This window comes from Lingula anatina, chromosome 3 (assembly GCF_051362555.1).
Source record: "Lingula anatina isolate TDL-2025a chromosome 3, LinAna3.0, whole genome shotgun sequence".
NCBI classification, from domain to species: Eukaryota; Metazoa; Brachiopoda; class Lingulata; order Lingulida; family Lingulidae; genus Lingula; species Lingula anatina.
In genome coordinates, this window is record NC_141769.1 from 25,030,068 (window position 1) to 25,051,309 (window position 21,242).

Below are 21,242 nucleotides of genomic sequence, written 5' to 3' on the forward strand. Positions count from 1 at the left end.
TGTCAAGAGTTCTGAAAATTATACAAAAACACCAAATTCAAGATGTTGCCAAAATAATATAGTTACACATATTTCACTTACATTAATTTTTTTTTATGTGTCTTCTAAGGCATTTTAATAATGACTTAAGTGCTGTAAGTGCATATATGTCTTAATGCTACCTTTATGGTTTTACTGGCCATCCAAATATTACATTTGGAAATTGTTATCCACAGTTGTCAACACAAAGCACACCAGACAAACATGAAAACCATCCAAGCTAGGTAGATGTTTAAGTTAGGGAAATAAATTTCATGGTAAAGTTAGGCAGGGAAGACACTATGTAAAAGTTAGCCTAGGAACACTACGAATGAATGAGGCAGTAAAGATAACATAGGAAGATAACATGTATAGTCACCTTGAAGAATATTTGTTAACTTATAATTTATTTGCAATATGAACCCAATCATGGAAATTTTAATGACTAAATTGAATGAAGTGTTTAGTTTCTTTTTCTATTTTTTGTTGAAAGTTTTCTCCCATTTGTTCCAATTCAAGTCTTTTGGATTGCCATTGCCATATGCAAAAGTTTTCTTACATGTGACATTTTAATAAAGAGAAGTGCATTACATTTTCATAGTGGGAGAGTTTGATACTGTGATAATGTAATGATAAACTTCCGTGTCCTTAGCCAAATGTTTTGAATTCTTGTGCTAAAATCTAAGTATTATTTCCCATGCTCCGTGCACAAGCTTCTTATGAACCTCTTAAATACAGTCCTAAATTTTGCACAAAATTGCCACGTACTGGGAAATGCCAACTGCAACTCATTTATTGAATTAATTATTTTTCTGCGATTTCCTTCCTCTTTTTAAACACACCTGTGAGTGTGATTTTGGCAAGAAATGGAAGACAACATTCATCAACAAAGGAAGAGTATTCATATTAAATCGGCAAGAAAAAGAAAACAAAACTAGACTTTTTTTGTACCTTTGTAAGCCTCGGGACAACATAAGGTTGACAACATCATACTAAACAGCTTATAAACATAGTTAGACATCCAGTTGGTATGATGTTGTCTTAGATTTAATATTGTAAGTCCAGAAATACAATTTAGAAAATTTATATATATATATGCATATATAAATAAATATATATATAAATATGTATATTATAACTGAGAGGTGAAGACCAGTCATTTAAATAGAAAAGCTACACAAAATTTTCATAATTCTCATTCTTCTGTGCCAAATGAAATGACGAAAAGAAATTTACCATACTAAGATTCATGCAGAAGTACACAACTCTTCAAAACTAAGGACTGGGGAATTGACAGCCTATTATTTCTAGGGCACTGGCACTTTGGTTTAAAAAATCTGATCTTCAAATTTTCATTTCAAAAACTTATACAGTTTTTTTATCCATGTCTGTAATATATGAAATATCACTTTTATATTACAAATACTTGTCTTTTACTTGCTATAATACAAGCTGCTTTTTAGCTGCAAATGAAATTTTACAATTAGAAAAAAAAAAAAAAAATTCTTGACATTGAAAACTGAATTTCTCATCTAAGAGTTCCATGATCTGCATGAGGAGAAATATTTTCTTTTCTGACTGGCTGTTGCGGTGCTTCGACTTCCACTCAAATTCACCACAAGGGCCTTGGACAAAGTTCTACCTTGGTGAACTAGCACCGTTTCCATCAGCGGCATCTTCCTCCTCATCTACATATGCACACGGGAAGTAACCAATCTGAAGTCAGATAACAAAAATTTCAAATCTTTTCATTGATTACTTACGGAATGGAAAAACAATCAACTGAGATACAATTCTGCTTGTGACAACTTATTCTCTCCAATTAAATCGCCTTGCTACACACACACACACACACACACACACACACACACTCTATAAATAAGAATGATGTCATTTTTCTTCAGATTCTGCTAGACATCGAAACATTGGAGGTAAAAAATATCTCAATATTAGCTGTTGACTGTAGAAAAATTACATCATTTTTATAACATAACACAGCTGATGAAATTCTTCTCTGACACACTCTAGGAATATTTTAAAGTGATACAGGTAAAGGGAAAGTTTATCCAGCATACCTTTCCTCTTAATTCACCTTTCCACCAGCCCCTGTCTTCCCCCTGCTTGCTGACAATCTTGATCCTGTCCCCTTTAGTAAGTGAAATTTGATTGGTTGCCGTTGCAGCGTAGTCAAATGAGGCCACTGCATAACCCAAGGCTGGCGTTTCTCGGGGTGCTGGATGAAAAACTAATAAAGTATTATCATAAGGAATAAATGAATAAGGATAAGCACTGCATAGGTATGCAGAAACCAAACTTATTTTTTATTACTAAGACAGTGGACAACTTGGTTGGTAGACATACATGTCATGCTCAATTATTAAAAAAGATTAATAAATAAAATACATCATTTTGCAGTTTACCTCAATTATAAGAAACTGTTTAAAATTGTTCACTTATAATGACTGAATATACTTCATAAATTAAAAGCATATTGACGGGCACTTAGCTTTTTGTTTTACAAAAACATAGTTTACCTGCATTTTGCCTCACACTTTCATTGTACGGAATACTTAATACTGTGTCCAATTCTGGGAAGCTGTAGGCTAAAGAATTTTTCTGGTAATAGTCTACCAATTCCTATAAAAATGTGTAAAATTGAGGTTATCTGAGGTATTCAAATGTAATCTTTAAATTAAATATATTTCCATGAAAATAAAAGAATGAACCATTGAAATAAGGGAACACCCAATATTTAAAGGCACCCCCAAGGCCTGTTTCACAAAACTTTAATCTACTCCAATTTAAGATAGATCCACAGTAGTCCACTTCAAAATTTTTTTTTTTTTTTGTTATAAAACAGGTGCGGGGCATAGTTTCATTTAATTGAATTACCACCAATTTTTGTCTTATTAATTTGGACCAATTTTCAGACTTTAGTAATTTTGTGAAAGAACACCCATCCCCTAGGAAACCAGAGGAAACCCCCTGACATTATCACTCTTCTCACTTTGGGGACCTGAGACGTTAACATAATCCTCGAGTAGTAGGAGACCTTCCTGTATGACCAAAATCAATTATCACATTGAGCAATCCATTAATGCATTTCAAGCTATTCACCACCCATCAAATAAATCTTTTATGAAATCTGAGATGAACAAGATAAAATAAAATGAAAAGCAATTATATTGACTCACTGGTATACTCCTAAAAAATCGACAGTCTGCCAGATAGAAAGACCCTTCCTGTGTTCTCATGACCCGTATGTGTTTAACGTTGTTGTCATATCTGACAAAGAAGAGGTAAAATTCAGAAAATTGATGAACATTTAGTATACAATAAATGTAAGACAATTTCTTATCAATGGGCAATAATGATTGAAAAGCATACTGTTTAAAGATATTTAAGACAGCTTGAAAACTTTGAAAATAAGGTATGCTTTTAAAACAAAATCAAATATTTACTGAACATATTTCAATTACTTGCAACCATTCACCACAACTGAACGCTCAATAATAAAAAATTCACAAAGAGAAAAAAAATAATATAATAATGATAATTAAGAAATACAAGCCGATAGAAGAGAGAAAAATACTTTTGGAAACTCCTCAGACCTTCACTGACAAAATAAGACTGTTGTCTCCAGCATGCACAATGCATACCAAACACTTAACAAGACACTTTCATATCTAAGAAAATCTAACATATTATTAATTAATAAAAACAATGTTATTTTATCACTTAAAAAAAAGATAAATTTTGAATTGAAACTCACTTCACACTCAGGGCGTAGTCCCCCCGCCTGGCAGGGTTGATACTCTCCCGGATAAGGTACGTACTGCTGGGATGGTGTTCTAGCTTGACCATTGCACTTTCACGACTCATTTCTCCCACATACCTAATATGGGGGGAAAAAGTTACAGTGCAAAGATACTGGTGTGATTCAGAAATAAATGCAACCACAGGTGAAATAAAAGATTATTGGTAATATGAGATAAAAAATTACAACTATATTGACAATATTTCAAGAAATGAATAAACTTTTTAAGTTCTTAAAAAGAAAACTGGACAGTTTCAGTCATCCTTATGCTATGTTTAACAAAGACCTTTTTAAACTATATTATGTTTTATTAAATCAGTTTACATTCAATAGCTTTGAATCTACATTTTAAAGAAAATATTTAACAGCAAAGGTCCAAAAATGCTAAAAGGTGCCACTAATATTGAAAGAACTATGTGGTGCTTTGCAACATTAGAAAAATTAAAGCTAAATTAGCTGAATAACACACTTAACATTTGCTGGGATCTTAACACACAAAACTACCCAGTAATTAGTCAAAAAAAAAAAAAAAAAAAAATCTGCTGACATATAACATACATGCTGTTATTTCCACTAATGTAAAATTCTAATGTTACAGTACCTATTATGCTTTTTTGTCATAAGAAGGACTTTCTTTCTTATTTTTTGCAAGTAAGCTAATTTTTTTCATGGTTCACACATCAACTCTTTGATCAAGAAAAAAAATCATGAAAAATTAATTTTCACACACAGTGTAACATTCTTTTTTTTTCCTTTCGGGAAATGTATAAAATCATCTGATGACACCATGAAACTCTGAACATACCAAGGATATCCTTCTAAGTTAGCCAGGTTGATGTATGGATGTTTCTGTGAGGCCGAACTGGCTGGCCTTGGTGACCTTTGTAATGGAGAACCAATGGGTGATTGGTTCTCATCATTATGTAATGGGGATGGAGGACGGACATCATGATGCAGATACGAAGGCCCACGCTGGAACTAGCAATTGTTGAAAAAAACATGCAGCTTTGTATTTAACAAGTAAAGCCAAGCACTATTTGGGTATAAGTATAAACAACCAGGTCAGTACAAATGGGAATAATCCGAGATAGCCTATAATGACGCATTTTCATGGCAGAATCTGCTTGAAGTGAGGTTTACTTTTCAGCAACAAGGGTGAAACCTCTGCATGTTTCCTTAGAAAGCAATTTAGTGCCACTGAAAACATGCCGAATTCCTACTTGTTTGCCAGAACTTAAAAAAGAAAACAAGCTTTAAAACATCTGCACTTGTCACTCTGCCATTTATTTTAGACATCATTCTCCACGAATCCTGTGAAATCTGACTTAATTTTCTACTACACTGTAAGACTTTGAGCTATCTTGGTTGATTCCCATAAGTTCTGACATCTATATGAAAATCTCTTTAAACTTTCTCCTGGGTTTGATATCACCTGGGTTTGTGATAAATCAACATAGATTATCATGGATGAGTAAGCAATGACCTTGTTTTTGTTATTGCAATTTGATGCATGATAAACTCGTGCTTAATATCAATAACACTAATGTCCCATTTTTCAGAATCATAGATGGTTCACAAAAAAGGAGAAGTTTTTCAGAGCAACAGAGAATCTGAAGTGAAAATAGCATAGTTAGTGACAGTTCAACATTTATGGGGAACAATTTTTTTTTCAAATGTAAAAAAAGTAAAAAAAAAAGGCTGGACTAATGGAAACTTCTGGAAGGATTCCTAAAATAAAAACCTTTCAAAACAATACCAAGAGTTCTAAAACTGCATTGTCTTAATACAGTTTAAAAGTGCATAGGATGTTTGACATATAAACTTGAAAGTTATCATCACAAAGCACCCTTTGTTAAGATTTTTTCCTTGAAAGGCTCTACAGGATTGTTTTTTTCTAAGATGAAAAACCATGCAATACACAGTATATTTACATAAGAGGATCTAGTATACATATTTTGTATGTGGGGCTGCATGAATGCTTCTACACCAAGATAACAGCGTTGCCAGCACAAGGAATAGGAGGGTGAGGGTGGGGACTGTCAGTCCAACACATTTTCTGATTATGAAAAAAAAAAAAAATAATAATAAAATAAATAAATAAAATAAAGAGGCTGGCAACTCTGTAAGTATCATTCAATGGTTTTTTAATATAAACTGCCAGCTAAGAAATCCTCAAATAAACAATCAAACACATGAGGCTATAAAGCATTAAACATGCCCAGCACATGAAAAAAAAATGAGTCACTGAAAAGATTTTAGAAGCTATCCATCTTCTTTCATACCAGGGATACTGTTTAAACTCCTCCTGTAGACTTGGAGCATTAACATACTGATGCCCGCCGCTGCCTCGTCCTCGATAATGAGTGGCAGCCTGAGAGAGGGACGGCAGGACTTGTTGTTCGTAAGATGGTTTACGTGGAGGAGGAGGTACAGGTATGGGCACTGACTATAGACAGAACAGACAGGCAACAAGTGAGAAAAAGAGAGAAAAAAATACTTGCTACCAGAACAAATGACCAGACTTAATAATGCACAGCTTAACTTCCTGTGGACAAAGATTACTAGACTTGATACTGCAGCTATCAAAATGGCAGTCTAGTTTTAAATGCTGGAATTTTAAAATATACAACTCAACCATATCTATAATAAATAATATCAAATACACTTCCTGTAAATGGAAAATAAAAATGAATTACAATTATGATGGAATATAAATACAACCAATTAAGCAATTCTTTAAATTACCCCAAGATTATCATGAAATGTTTTTCAAAAGACTCAATTATCTATTTTTTTCTATTTGATAGGCATCCAAATATCACACGACAGAGAGTCTGCTTCCCATTCATTTGTACAGGTAAGCCTCCCCTTTGGATTTTGACCCATTTAGGTCAGGCTAACCCTAACCATTGTAACTAAATGGAGGGCAGACTTTCTGTTACACAGGGAGCCTCAGTTTTGCTACAGGCTTCCGAAATATCACCCACCGGTCTCCTGTACTCCTCCACATAGGATTTGAGAAAGAATCCTTCCTTTCCGTGAAGTCTCCCTTCCCACCATTGCACATTGTCATTACTGATCAGGTCTATCACGTCGCCCTGCTCAAACTTCAACGCCTGTCCCTTGTTTGTAGGTGGGGCAGGTGTACCAGTGTAGGATGCTACGGCTTTCACCTTTATACCTGGAAAATTAAGATTTACTATTTAAATAAAGATTTATTCATTTATTTATTTTTTTTTTAAGTCCAATTTTGGAGATTTGAGGTAAGGTCTTATGAAACCAGTTCTGACATTCATTTCTAGGTATTTTTCATCTTTTTGTCTTCAATCAAAATACTTGCCATAAGATGCATTAAACATAAAATAATATAACCAGAGGCACTGAATTTGGAAGAGAATTCACTTGTGACAGGCAACAAAGTAAATATTCACCCAAACTCGGTTTAGCTGGCAGTCCTCTAGAATGCGCGGAAGACACGGATGCTGAGCGGTGGTTGTAGACTGTGGAGGACCTGTCAATGGGACGTGGTGGAAGTTCAGGGGCTGGACCTGAGAAACAATGAAAAAATCTTTAAAAGCAAATGTATATGCTACCAGAAAACCCCGTCTGTTGACCAACTGTGAAAAGTACATTTCTCCTAAATTGTTTAACTGTTTTTTTTTTTTTAATTTTAGGCCACACTTTTTTATTTTTATGGATGACATCCTCTGGGGACCCCAAAATCGGTGCGAGCGGGCGAAAAAAAAAAAAAAAAAAAACAGTCCAAAAAAAAAAAAATGCTTAAGAAAAGTTATGTTTTCAGTACACAGCTGGAAACACTAATTTACCACAGAAACACGTATCAAACTAACAACATGTCTTTATCCATGCTCTCAAAATATTAAAGCATTGTGAATAGGGCCTACTTCGTAGAAAGGTAAAAAGTCATGAATATATAGGCCCTATATGCTGCATATTACCAAATCTATTTAAGGTTATTTCATGCATTCTGTTGGTATAGCAATCAATAAAACAAATATCAAATAAACAGCGTGTCTTTATTTGTACTCTCAGAAAATTTAAGCATTGTGAACACTTCTCAGAATTGTTAAAAAAATGAAGCAAAGATAGGCCTATGCTTCCTACTACCAAATCTAAAAAAGGTAATTTCGGTCGATGCCATTTTGTCTACTTCGCCTCACACGTAGCAGCCAACTATCGGGTGGCCTGTCCGACCTTCAGTCCACCTAATACCACGATGCTCTTGTCGACCCTTTTTTCGCTACAAAAAAAAAACCCTGGTAAGCCTATGTGCTGCTTTGGACAGAATGTCACTGAAATTTTCCGGGCGATGATCGCTGGCCGCGGCCAGCCTTTCATATAATTGTAAAAAGGTGATGTCTCCATGTCCAATATCAATGGCAAACCAATCCAAAACGACGGCCCCGTTCTCTTTATGACTTTAATTGTCGTGTATTTTGAAATTAATGCTAGAGATGAATTTGACGGCAAAGCGGCCATATTTCCACGTGGTGATAATACTCATGCGCAGAAAGCTCATTTTCCGCACTCGGAACTACTCGGATGTCTCTGCAGTCGACAATGACAGCATGGAGCTTGCGGAATGAGCCGAGGATTGCCGATTGCATTTTCCGGCAAATTCAATAACGACGTTTGCGACAACCGACTTCCTTGGGGGGGGGGGGGATTTTTTTTTTTTTTTTTGAGAACGGACGAAAATCGGTGCGCGCGCAGGATGTCATCCATAAAATTAAAAAAGTGTGGCCTTATGGGAAGCAACACTAAGACACCTTCATTAAATTAAAACCTTTGGGGTAAATATAATTTAGGCGGAGTGTTAAGGAGTCTGTGATGGGGTGAAAGTAATTTTTTCCCTGATAATTCCATACAAACCATTGCTTATATGGCATTCTCTCTTTGATGCCTTCTGAATACATTCTTTGTGGACTGACTGCTTGCACCCTAGAGAAGATACAAATATAGTTAAAGTATACCTTGAGGTTAGTCTTTAGTTTGCTCACAGAACTGCATTATCTGTGGGACGTGATTTAAAAATGAAAAAGACTGTTTGTTAGGCCTGTCTGCCATTTAATGCTAAACATTTACTAGAACATTTCCACTTCAATATGGCAGAAAAGAGTGCATACGGCGAATAATATTTAAATGCCTGAATTATTTTTGCAAGAATTTTTTCCTTTTTTTTTTTTTTTACCAAGTCTCTTTTTTCTGTACATTCACTATGGTCAGTACACTAGTGCTATTAATTTCAGTACATTTGACCAGCTTGGCTCTACTGCACCAAATACACTTACTGTGACAGTTATAACCTTGGTAAAACACACCCCTGAAATTTACAATTATAACAATATAAAATAAATTTGTACTTTTTACAAATGCTTTATGCTTTTTTTTTAAAAGTTATTAAAGACACTTACAACAAATTTTAGACATATTCAAATGCTATCCTTTGTTACAGTAATGATTTAACTAGCATAATTATTTTATTCTTTGGTCTAAATGTTTAAACAACAAAGACTTTAAATAAATTTAATAAGTATGACAATCAAGTGAAGGTTACCTAAGCAGTTCTTTTTACATCAAAATATTTATCAAAATGGATACTTTTCAGTCCAAATGTTTAAATACTGAATGCCTGACATAAAGGCAATTAGTAATACAATAAAAGTGAAGACTACCTCAGAAGTTTTTTACATTCACTACAAGTTTGTGGTTCTTCAAAAGTGGTCATGATGAAGTCATGCCCCTTCTCCCTAGCATTGGCGGGATTTGTGTTATCTCTGTGGAAACAAATAATGATATTTATTTATCATCTAAAATCCATATAAAATGTTCAGTAGACTTTACAGGAATAAAATGAACAGAATAACATGGATAGAATATGAAGTCACTAACATCTCTATTAATAGTGACAAATAATGACTATAATTACTTCAGTAGAAAACAATCCAGAAGATATATTTACAAAAAAAAAAAAAAAAAAAAAAAAAAAAATCCTTATTTATCATGCAATTTTTACCCAAGAGCATTAAATGCACCAAAAAATGTTTTCAATAAGTCAGTAGACTAAAATGCATTGTTCAGCTTCAGTATTCGTAAAGATATTTTTTATCATGTTATATTATAAATAATAATAACTCACAGCAATTCAATCTTACTATCTAGGTATCTACTATCATTACTTACAATGCCATTTTGATGGCATCCACCCATTTCATCTTCATCTCTTCAGTCTTTGCATAGAAGTTGTAGGCAACAGAATTTTTGTTTTCTGACAAAAGGAACACGTGTCCCCACTGAAAAATTGAGTTTACAAGTTTACATACAGTACAGACTACAAGAACCATTTCTATGCACTATGACAACAGAACAATGTTTAACTGTGCTTCTCACAAAATAGTCTTCCTAAGTGAGAAGTTTTTTCCTGAGGTAAAAAAGATTTTGTGTCATTAAATGTTCTTTTCCATTGCAGTTTAAAACAATTAAATATCATTAACAAAATAAAGGCAACTGACTTTTTCACTCCTGGGTCTTCCTGCAGGCACCCCCTCTTCCACTCGGTGCTGTGCCAAAACTAGGGCATTCTTGTAACTGTAAGTTTCACCCTGGAAAGTGACAGACATTTAAACAACATGCACAGTGACATCCTATATACATAACAAAACAATAACAATACGAGCTACCTTGATTATTGCCAGTTCACCATTTTTCCCAAATATGTGTGCAGCGGTAGAAAAATAGTATTGTGGCTTGTGATATCATGGGTGCCCTTTTTAGAACCAAGTTATAATATAAATGTCACTCTGGACTCCCCTCCTAACAAAGTAATGTACAAAATTTACAGTATTTAGATCATTTCAATGTTTCTTGGGAGCAATGGTGCCCTATATAAGGATAAAAATAGCAAAAACCATGCAAACTGCTTCTCTTTTCACACAATACGCAGAAGAAAATTTCATTCTCTTTTATAACAAATTATGATGGTACAAAGTGCACATGCACAAGGACAAACAGATTCAAATAGTAACACATCTCAATCCACATATCCTAAAATTCTAAGGTTTCCAATAGTGCACTATTTTGGGCATGGTGTCCTTGGCATACTTTAATACCCCCCCCCCCCCCCCCCCCCCCCCCCCCGTTTCCATTTCTGAGTTACTTTCAAGAACAGCCAATGTTTGTGTTTGGGTCCAAAGTTACCCCTGAGATCAAAACCTATTGGACACCCTAATATTCTGCAACACATTTCAAATTCATAAACCAAGAAAACGTAATTGCTAGCAATCCATGCTGATTTAGCAAACAATATGGCAACGGCATCCATATCTGACAACAGAAGACATGCAAATGCAACCATCCTCAAAAAAATTTACGATAAAAGGACTAATATCACATCAGAACATGCCTACGTGTTATATGTTCCGAAAATGCTTTTTACTAAACTTTAAAGAAAAATAATATTGTTGAGCAGAACATTCACACATTACATCATTTGTTTTTAAATGGCAGAGAATTCACTTACTATATTTTGGTGGTTGACTTGACCATTTCTATACTATCAAGTAACAACATACTCAAACAACATTTAAAGCTGACTATATACAACTGAATATACACAATCTACTGTACTTTTATTCTCTCTCTCTCTCTCTCTCTCTCTCTCTCTCTCTCTCTCTCTCTTAGGTGAAATCAGTGTACTGAGAACATAAAGGGACTTCCATTAACACAATGACAGACTGTACATCACTCTGGTAAAGGTAACTTTACACGAATCCTGGCAGGCCAGATAGCAGTAGTACAGTAACAAAATAATGACATGTATTAACTAAACACACTTGTATCACAAAATGGGAACATCATGACAAACTCGTATCAGACCACTTTTTACAACAAAGACAAATATCATGCTGCAAAAAATAAAGCAGTTCAGTAAGAAAAAGAAAGAAATTTTGGACTAATTTGGGATGTTAAGGCTATCAAAACATGCTGAAATATGTGCTTGCCTGTATGCAGGGCCAGACACATGCATATACGGAATACATAACCTTATATTTTAGTGCACATGCTGGAAGGAAATGAATATACATTTAACATAAATTCTGGACATCAATCTAATTAAAGGAGTACTAGTATACATGCACGGTTGACATCACAATGATAACATGAAACATAAAACTATAACTGTAATCCCCTTTATAGTGATAAAATCTTTTTCTAAAAACTTACAGATTTCAACAAATAATCTCCATTCAGTCACAAATCCTACACAGCTTTTGTTTAGGTAAAATTTTAAATCCTACTGGTAAATCAACACGGCAAATGGATGCAAACTTGCAATCACTACTCAAATTCACCCAATGTAGAGATATCTATTTCTATTTCTATCAATCTGATAATACAGCAAAAATGCTTTCATCAAGTTTAATCCATATCACATAAAGGGGCATACACATTTAATACTGTCAAGCTTTGACATACAGGAATAATGGCGCAGTTAAAGCACAGTTGTGACAACTTAACTTAGACTGCAACAGCAATTTTTAACCATTCCCAATCATAAAAGCTGTGGAAATATGTCATTCAGATTAGATTTTGAATGGTTAAATTTGTAATAACAAAGGTCAGCTGTCTCAAAAAAGAACTTAAGCTTGAAAAGTGGTCTTAATTCTTGACTAAAATATTGGGCCTACTTTTACTCTAGATCAATCAACAGCAGTCAAATCAAATGGAATATTATGCATGAAAAAAAAACTTTTGGACTTGATTTTCTTTTTTTTTTTTTTGTGAAACTGACCCCAGAATGGGCTGAGTCATTCCAGTACTAGGCTAAAATGTTACAACTGGGCTGTAAATGCGGCTTCAGGTGTCATCTGCAAGCTTTGACATGCAGATAAACTGGAGGGCTTGGGGCATGCTTTGTACATGCACATTCCATCTTACCCATAGGAACTTTTCCATGGTCTACAAAAACATGCGGCAAACATACTGGATATGAATAATATAAGGCGTGGAAAGCAAATCCAAACGACTGCACCATTTAGGATACAGAAGTGCTCTTAAGATGACCTTGGTTCGTTTTATCTAAAGCATTATCTTTCTTTACATGTATATATTTCATTGTGCTGATAACATAACAAAGTGAGGCCAGTAAGCTTTTGTGACTTTAAAATTACTTGAAAATGAAAACTAAATGTGAAAATGATATAGTGCACTGTTAGTGAAGATGTAGTATATAGTTACATATATTCCATCAGACAACATTGCTTCTGTCAACTTAAACATCATTAACTAAAATATGAGCACAGCTACTTGAAAAATTTTATGCAACCCATTTTTCCAAATAGCATAAATAAAAACAAAATGTTGGAGATTTTCCATTTTACTTTTTCTAATTTTTCTAAGCTAGTGAATTTATGTTAATCTCTGTAATCTTTACTGTCAGAAGGTAATCCTTGACAGATTTGTTTCTCTCTGTGATAGGAAGCCACACCCTCCCTTTCAAAGAGAACTGGAAACTTACCCTAGACTTGCACATGAGCATCACCTTGTCAAACAGGAAGATATACCTTAAAATAACAAAAATTACAAAGTATGCACCTAAATAAAGATTATGAAACAATATGAAGAAATATAACACACATTTTACATCATCATTCTATTGAATGGTCAATCAAACATGATTTGTTACATCTCACATAAAGTCTGAACAAAACAATTATAAAAAAACTAAAGTTACTTAAAAATAAATTTTCCTTTGAAACATCTAAATTTTAATAAGTGACAGTCTTGAAATAACGACAATTTATTATAGATATCATATTAAGTAAGTGAAAAACTTTATTATTTTCCATTATTTAAACAGACCTACTTAGTGCCTACCTAGTTTTTAACCTGTTGTCTTCATGGGACTTAATCTTCAACTCTCCATCCTTCAGCAGTCTGCCATAGTCTTTTAAAGACGTCTTCTCAGGCTGAAATAGAAGAAAAATATTAAACATAAAAATTTGGCTAATTGGGATAAAAATGTATACAAAAGGGGTTGCAAAAGATAATTAACATTTACAAGTCCTATTTTTTTTTAAATCTTAAATGCTACGTAACAAGGTTATCTGTGATCTTTTAAAAACAGGCTAATTTTTAAGTGTCCAGTTTACACTAACCATCTGTAGATCTACAATGCTGTCCTGGATCTCTTGTATAAGTTGAAGCTGCTCATTGTCTCTCTTCACCTCGTTCACATACAAGGACAAGTCCTGGAATAAAAAATTGCCCATGCTACATAATCAAACTGCTTTGGCAAGCACGAGCAACAGCTTAAAACATGTTCAAATGTGTATGATATTGTAAATGGTTGTATACTTTGAAACAGACTTTTAGGAGATTGGAGAGTGACAAAATATTTGCAATTCCACTGTCAGTATAGGCTGATCCAGTGTTTGGCAACTAAATATCTTTTGGAAAATCATTGGACCACAAATTAAAACTCTTTGCCCGATGTTTAACCTACTTTAGAATATTTCCTACTTTTAATATACAACAAGCCATAGGTTTAAATGACACATAATGATACATTTATCTATAAATTGTTTGAAAAGATCAATTAACATACAGGTCATTGAATATGATGAGGGACACAGGCTGTGTTATTTTTAACTACTTACTTGCATGGCTTCAAGAGCTTTTTCCAAGAAGGTCCTATCAGGGCTTTTCTTGTCTGTTTGTTTTATAAGTTCCTACATAAAAAGATAAAAACAATTTTGTTACAGCAGTTCTTAATGGTTTTGTTGAAACAAAGATAAATCCCAATCCAATGCTATCACTAATTAATAGTTTTTTTTTTCATGACTTCAACTGATTTAACATGATTGGTAAGGTACCCTTTTTTCTCACCAGTTCTTCCGTTCTTTCTTACAGTTTAAAACGATTGTCATATCCTGGAAATTACTCTCTGGATAGAACTGTTTTACCTTGAGCAGTAAATGATACTTGAGCACCCGCTGAACAGGCACAGAGAGAAGATCTCGCAGGCGGAATTTGCCTTCATTGGCCTTCCTTTGGCATTCCTGAAGTAAAACAAAATCTGTGCTTAACCCAGAGAGCAATTAAAACACAGAAAATTATTTATTTATAATAATAATCACCACATTTAAAACACAGCACTACAAAGATGCCACTTTGAAACTGGGCTACTGCTGCAGTGTCCAAAAAAGAAAGAGAAACTGAGCAGTAACCCTGACTTATCTCAAGATGAAGACATTGAAGTATTAATCTTAGGTAAATATGAAGTTAGCACTACTAGAGTTCTGAATTGCCCATGGATACTGGACAACTACTAGCCTGCTGCTCCAGTAACAAGTTAGGGGCAATATTACACACAGACTACTCACTTCAACAGCAACTCTTATAATTTCATTCTTCCTGCACAAGTCATCTATCCTCTCTTGAGCCTGTGGCAGATTGGAGCAGAAGTCCCCATACAGCAGTAGCTGTGGCTTGTACTTGATGAAGCAGTCTCCCAAGGCCTGTGCTGACGATCTCCTGACTGCTTGGTGGAGGTCACTCTGGAAGGCTGTGTGAATGTTGCCCAAACCCTGCAGGAGACAGAAAGAGAGAGAGGAAAATGTACATGAGGGAAATGATGCATGGAATAAAAACTGGGGTTGGTTTCAAAGAGAAATTTTGACTAAAAAGATTGTCTTAACTTCAAAAAAGGTCCACTTTGATTTAAGAGAAATGTGCAATAGTCAATTTGAACACAATAATGGTTGGGCTAAAACAGTAGGCATTTTTTTCTTCTCATGAAAAACAGAATTTCATGTAACTTTTCTACTTTTGATTTATTTGGGTTTAAGTAGACTAAAATTTTTGTTAGTTCTATTCAGTAACGGGACCCTGGGGTCTTTCTAGCTTACTTTATCTTAGTCAAATGCTGAAAATTATGACATTTGGCTAAGGAGAGTTTAAAATGTGATTTATTCCAAAATCTTAATTTGGTTGTGTATATCCAGCTTTTTGGCTGAAGGAAAGTTTATCCAAGAAATAACCCTGAATATAATATGGGCATGGCCATTGTATAGAAAACATATTAGATGCACCTACCTCTATATGCTTAAAGATCAGCTCGTGATTTGGACTTGGAATTATGTTCTTTAAAGGGTGTATAAAAAACTGAAAAAAATAATTAAAGAATGTATATGTGCTGAATCTTGAATAAGAAAGTAAGTTTAATTTATCAAGCCAGATGCTCAATTTGTTATAATAACCAGTTGTTTTAAGGTCTAATACAAGCAAAATCTTTGAAAGAAATTTAACTGATTCAGAGATTAAAACATTTCACACCGTTTTACATTATCCCTGGTGAGAAAAAGCAGTTGAAAATTATCACAATAAGCCATCATTTAATTAATAAAGAAACAAAACTTTTGAGCTAAGCATTGAAAAAGTTATGCCTTCATCTCTTAAAACCTTTAAAAATATTTTATCTGAATATTGCTTACTGTTTTTATCATCTGCAGTGCTTCAACATAATTCTTTTCAGTTTCAATTAATTCTTTCAGGCAGTGTTCTCTTTTTGTTTTAGGTTCAAAACCCTGGAAATGAAAAAATTAAACAATGAATTTTATATTTGTAAATGGATAGCTGAAAATTTTAATTTGCAAGGCCTCAAAATCATTTAGCAGAACTTACTATTAAAACGTTTTTAACTTACACTGGACAAAACTTTTTAAAAACTTCCTTTTTATAACTCAGATATAATAATCTAACATAGTAATATAAAAGTTAGTAAAGCATACACACAACACACTTTGTTAAAACATATATAATAAAGGGAAAAATCTAAAATTGTGGGATAATACCAACTAGATTCCCAGTTTTCAGATCAGGTGACTAGGAGCAGAATCAGTACAAATTTTAGGGAGAATTCCGTTATTCATAACTTGGCTACTTCAAGGACACTGTTACTCGGACGGTGTATTACTTCATTTTTGTACTGGGTGGTAAATACTTGGTCACTACTCTGTAGACAGTTTGGCAGACATTACTTTTATAATGAGCAACATGCCAAAGCCAGATACTTTCAGAGTATTGAACCATGGGGAGAGATGGTGAGAAACAAAACTGAAAGCTAATTTTCTGTTAAATGGATCTAATCTAGAAAAGGCAAAGCTGCAAAGATAAAGTTAAGAAAAAAAGAGATATATACAAACCTTTATACATTATATTAAAATACAATCAGCTTTAAAGGTCTCCATAAAGCATGTTGTTGTAATGACAAAAAGCTCTTGTGCAAGCTCAATGGATTCTCGCAGGTAGCACTGCTGTAATTAGTTCATGTGCAAAAGGGGGTACGTGACCATTACAATCGGGGGACCTTTACTATTTATTCCGTAAAAAGTAAAACTGCAAGACCAATGTAAATTAATAGGCTAAGCTCAAAAGATTCTTGCAGTTAGCATTGCTGTAATTAAGTAAGCTCATGTACAATATGGGCTACGCAACCTGGTAACAATAGGAGGTTACATGACCTTTACTTTTTATTTCGTAAAAAGTGAAAGTGCAAGCCCAATGTAAATTTATTGATCTCTTTTCTAACCTTAAACTGTGGATTTTTAACTTTAATGAACTTAGTTATCATTCTTAGGAAATTGTACAATCAACAACTTCATTACGTGGCCATTAAGGAGATTAAAAGCCAAATCAGCAAATCATAATCAGACCAGGAATAATAGTTCAGAAGCAACAGTGATAAATAGCAAATATTTTGGAAATTTTATGAGATAAAACTTGCAAACAAAAATATTTTGTCAAAAGTTTTGAGTGCCTTGTGAATTTATCAGTTTATTTTTTGAAACATTTTTATAGAATCTGGATATTTTTGTAGCGTGACAGCAGCTCTCATAGGCACAAAGCAAAGCAAGTAGAGAAAAACGTACCAAAATAGTTTTAGCAGATCAATGCAATAGGATAAAATTGAAAAATTTTATACCAAAACAGTGTCTTTTTTTCTGCGTTTCAGACACAAGTCCTCATAAATATCATCTTCATCCTCATTATATACAGAATCGTACAACTCATCTCCATCTGCAATATCGCGTTCACTGTGAGAAAAAATTAAGTGAGCACACTTTAGTGATTGACATGCACACAGCATTTTAATCCCTATCGTTTTTTTTTTTTCCTTTAAAAAATCCACGCCTCAAACAACAAACTAGTTCACCCCAATCCTTTTGGGAAATGAAGAAAGCTATTACAGAATAATAATAAAAAAAAGACAAAACAGTGCACTGACACCTGAAGCATAAACAAACTGTTAGATACTGAAGACAAATAACAACAATGAACAGATAAAACTATCTGAAATAGGGCAGTGATGTTGGAAGAAGACAGTCACAGTGAAAGGGGACAGTCAAAGGAAGACAGGATACTGGACTTGGGCCATAGAACCTGAAGATTAACTTGGTCAAAGAGTGGAAGATATATTTCAAAACTGACTTTAACATACTCGGGGATGAGGCTGTCTTTTATTGGTAAAGTCAACAAATATGGCGTGGGGTCCAGGGGGGTCTCCTAGGCCATTGACATTTTGGCACAGAAAAAGTCGCAAATCTGCCAATAGTTGGAAAGATCTCATCCCTGATACTAGTAAGTATCTAGAAAACTGGATTTATTTGCCAACTTATCACCAATATCATGACCACTAGAATCAAGGAAAAGAAACGCCAAAAAGTATTTTCAGTATTATGAATGAAAGAGGAGGATTAAAGAAAAAGTTGCTATAATTATAAGAAATTCACACAGAAGACTGTCCAGTAACATGCTGATCTTAATCATTCAAAAGTAAATGTACAAGATGATGGCAGATGTTTTTAAATAAATAGTCAACTTTTATGCAGATGTCAGCACTGGTCAGCAATTTTGGTAAAAACCAGCCACATTCCAAGATTTGAGCTGAGTTAAAGGCCCTGTTTAGAGGTTTTAGCCATCACCATTTTTTGTATGTTGTCTTGAAATTCATGTCTGGTTTAATATTTGCCCCACGTTTTTCTGTCAGGGTTATAGTTGTATTGAAAGTGAGAGCAGTAAGCTAGTGCTACCAGTCCTCAGAGCCCAACAGATCAGCTTATAGCTGACAGTTTTTGCAGGATATTAGGCGACATGGGGATTTTGATAAGAGGCATGCAGGGATCTATTAAATAAAACAACAAGACAATACATCAACACACAAAACACACAGCATTAAAATATGCATGGAAAAAAAACACAATCTTTTGAAATAGGAGGAAGAAAAACACCTGCTCCAGCTGGTCTCGTTCTCGTTCCTTTCGTCTTCGTGTTGTCCTGCCTCTCAGGGAGCAGAGATCCTCGTAAATCTCCTGTTCGCCTTCCTCGACTGTCGTCACTGCTGAATATATATCCTCATCTGGAAGCTCACTATAAAATGTCATAGGTTAAAGGTCAAAGAACTGGCATATGTAGGCAAAAAAGGATACTTCTTTCTATGGGCAACCCTACCTAAATGGTCAGGTTAGATAAAAGTATGAGCAATGAGTATACCTGTTCAATCAGAAAAGCATAAAACAATTGTGTCATATGACATTATGCATTCATGAATTGAACCTTTCTATCCAGAAATGTCAGAATTATCTCAGGCCAAAGGTCACTGAAGGTTATCCAGGTGAGAAAACTGACACCAATATTATCAGTGCTGAAACAGATCAAGCACATTACTGAAACTAAATACTATTACATTTAGCTTTTTTTATTTGGCTGAACAGAAAACACAACTTTTCCTTTATCTTACTTCTAAATTTCTACCAACTATAAATGTTACTAACAAAGAACAATAACCAATTTTTTCCAGTAGTTAGTTTCATAGAAGTATATTAATTTTATGAAACCAATAAGATTAACATTAGGTAGTGAATATATCCTTTATAAAAAAATATATTTCTTAATAACATTTATGAACATGACAGAACATGTTTAATCTTTGTGCCTCTACTGTTACATCAGTACGTACCATGCCCTGTCCTCTAGTGTTCTATATACGTCCTCCACGGGACTAGGGACTCTGCTGAGCCGATCTGGGGGAAATCCTCTATAATTCACATGTGATACAACTTTACTTAAAGAACCTCTTTTTTTATTCAGTATTCATAGCCATTCATCCTTCCTTACTGACAGGATGATTCCAGAGAGATCTTGCAGAACTGTTCCATCATAAGCCATTTCTATTGCTTAATACCCTTTCCTTTTAAATTCATTTACCAATATGGTATATTGTATCAAGAATATAACCCTTTGTTATCTTCAAACAAAGGGGAGCATATTTCTATTTTTGCATTCTTTGATTTTGAGATTTTCTTTCTTTTTCTTTTGAAAGGGAGAAAATGAAACAGTTTTGCAAGCTCTATCAAAACAGTTACTGGTCAACAGAAGCTGATCCACTTTATACCTAAATGACTGCTCATGTGCCAACATAATATTTGGTATTTTCACTGCTATATCTCCAAGCATGAAGAAAATAATAAATATAAAGGAATTTTACAGAAAAGAAAGGAAACAAACGATTCTTGATGCAGCCACTCCAGTATGTTGAAATTCAGCTTTCTGATGACTAGTCACCATATCATCCACATGCTGACTTACGTTGCAAGCTCTTCCAAAGTATTGTAATAATCATGCTCAACTTGAATGGAGGAATTATCCTGTGGAAACCCACTAAAAATAAAGTAAAAGCAAAAGAGGTGTAAAGCAAAAAGCCCAAGTTATCTGGAAATGGAGCAAAAGGATCATGGTGGGCAGTCATGGACCTGAAAGGGGTCGGGGGGGGGGGGGGGAGTGGGGGGGGCCTGCACAAAAGCAGTTTTTAAAGTATTTTTTCCTTTTTAATTTGAAGGATGGTGAACCTCAGGAAGTCAAGAAAGAGCAATTTTCAGTATATAATGAATGCCTGGACAAGGTGCAGTACTGTATGCCAAAATGGTAATTTTAAGTTTGCATAGTGCAGAATGTGGATGATTGCAGCTGGATTGTGTATGGGGCAATAATGCTGCAGTATACTATGGTAGGGTTTTGGTACAAGGCATTACTAAGAGAAAGCTGTCACACAAGGTAGTAAGGGAGGGTTGTGGTACAGGGCAGTAAGGAAGGGTTGTGGTATAGGGCAGTAAGGAAGGGTTGTGGTACAGGGCAGTAAGGGAGGGATGTGGTACAGGGTAGTAAGGGAGGGTTGTGGTACAGGGTAGTAAGGAAGGGTTGTGATACAGGGCAATGAGGGAGGGTTGTGGTACAGGGTAGTAAAGGAGGGTTATGGTGCAGGGCAGTAAGGGAGGGTTGTGGTACAGGGCAGCAAGGGAGATATGTGGTACAGGGCAGTAAGGGAGAT

The 21,242-nt window shown here is 34.5% G+C and overlaps 1 protein-coding gene across 9 annotated transcripts in view; it reads right to left on the bottom strand.

Annotated features, from left to right (window-relative positions):
* Nucleotides 1-485: 485 nt before the first annotated feature.
* The window catches only part of LOC106174611 (guanine nucleotide exchange factor VAV3), a 29,804-nt gene continuing 9,047 nt past the window's right edge, over nucleotides 486-21,242 (bottom strand). Inside the window, exons 4-28 of one of the 9 annotated variants that reach the window (XM_013556247.3) lie at nucleotides 20,504-20,575; nucleotides 19,875-19,952; nucleotides 19,147-19,285; nucleotides 16,351-16,443; nucleotides 15,953-16,021; nucleotides 15,241-15,444; nucleotides 14,821-14,916; nucleotides 14,515-14,586; nucleotides 14,014-14,106; nucleotides 13,733-13,824; nucleotides 13,374-13,419; nucleotides 12,794-12,814; nucleotides 10,369-10,458; nucleotides 10,040-10,149; nucleotides 9,532-9,633; nucleotides 9,148-9,179; nucleotides 8,729-8,797; nucleotides 7,267-7,383; nucleotides 6,823-7,016; nucleotides 6,118-6,281; nucleotides 3,791-3,913; nucleotides 3,213-3,303; nucleotides 2,553-2,655; nucleotides 2,094-2,263; nucleotides 486-1,734 (exon numbers count right to left, since the gene is read on the bottom strand). In XM_013556247.3, the coding sequence (XP_013411701.2) occupies nucleotides 1,657-1,734; nucleotides 2,094-2,263; nucleotides 2,553-2,655; nucleotides 3,213-3,303; nucleotides 3,791-3,913; nucleotides 6,118-6,281; nucleotides 6,823-7,016; nucleotides 7,267-7,383; nucleotides 8,729-8,797; nucleotides 9,148-9,179; nucleotides 9,532-9,633; nucleotides 10,040-10,149; nucleotides 10,369-10,458; nucleotides 12,794-12,814; nucleotides 13,374-13,419; nucleotides 13,733-13,824; nucleotides 14,014-14,106; nucleotides 14,515-14,586; nucleotides 14,821-14,916; nucleotides 15,241-15,444; nucleotides 15,953-16,021; nucleotides 16,351-16,443; nucleotides 19,147-19,285; nucleotides 19,875-19,952; nucleotides 20,504-20,575 (2,518 nt within the window). In that variant the 3' untranslated portion in view covers nucleotides 486-1,656. Of the gene's footprint in view, nucleotides 1,735-2,093; nucleotides 2,264-2,552; nucleotides 2,656-3,212; nucleotides 3,304-3,790; nucleotides 3,914-4,640; nucleotides 4,814-6,117; nucleotides 6,282-6,822; nucleotides 7,017-7,266; nucleotides 7,384-8,728; nucleotides 8,798-9,147; nucleotides 9,180-9,531; nucleotides 9,634-10,039; nucleotides 10,150-10,368; nucleotides 10,459-12,793; nucleotides 12,815-13,373; nucleotides 13,420-13,732; nucleotides 13,825-14,013; nucleotides 14,107-14,514; nucleotides 14,587-14,820; nucleotides 14,917-15,240; nucleotides 15,445-15,952; nucleotides 16,022-16,350; nucleotides 16,444-17,840; nucleotides 17,953-19,146; nucleotides 19,286-19,874; nucleotides 19,953-20,503; nucleotides 20,576-21,242 lie in introns of all 9 variants that reach the window. The other 8 variants (XM_087009954.1, XM_013556246.3, XM_013556248.3 and 5 more) reach the window with 8 other exon arrangements.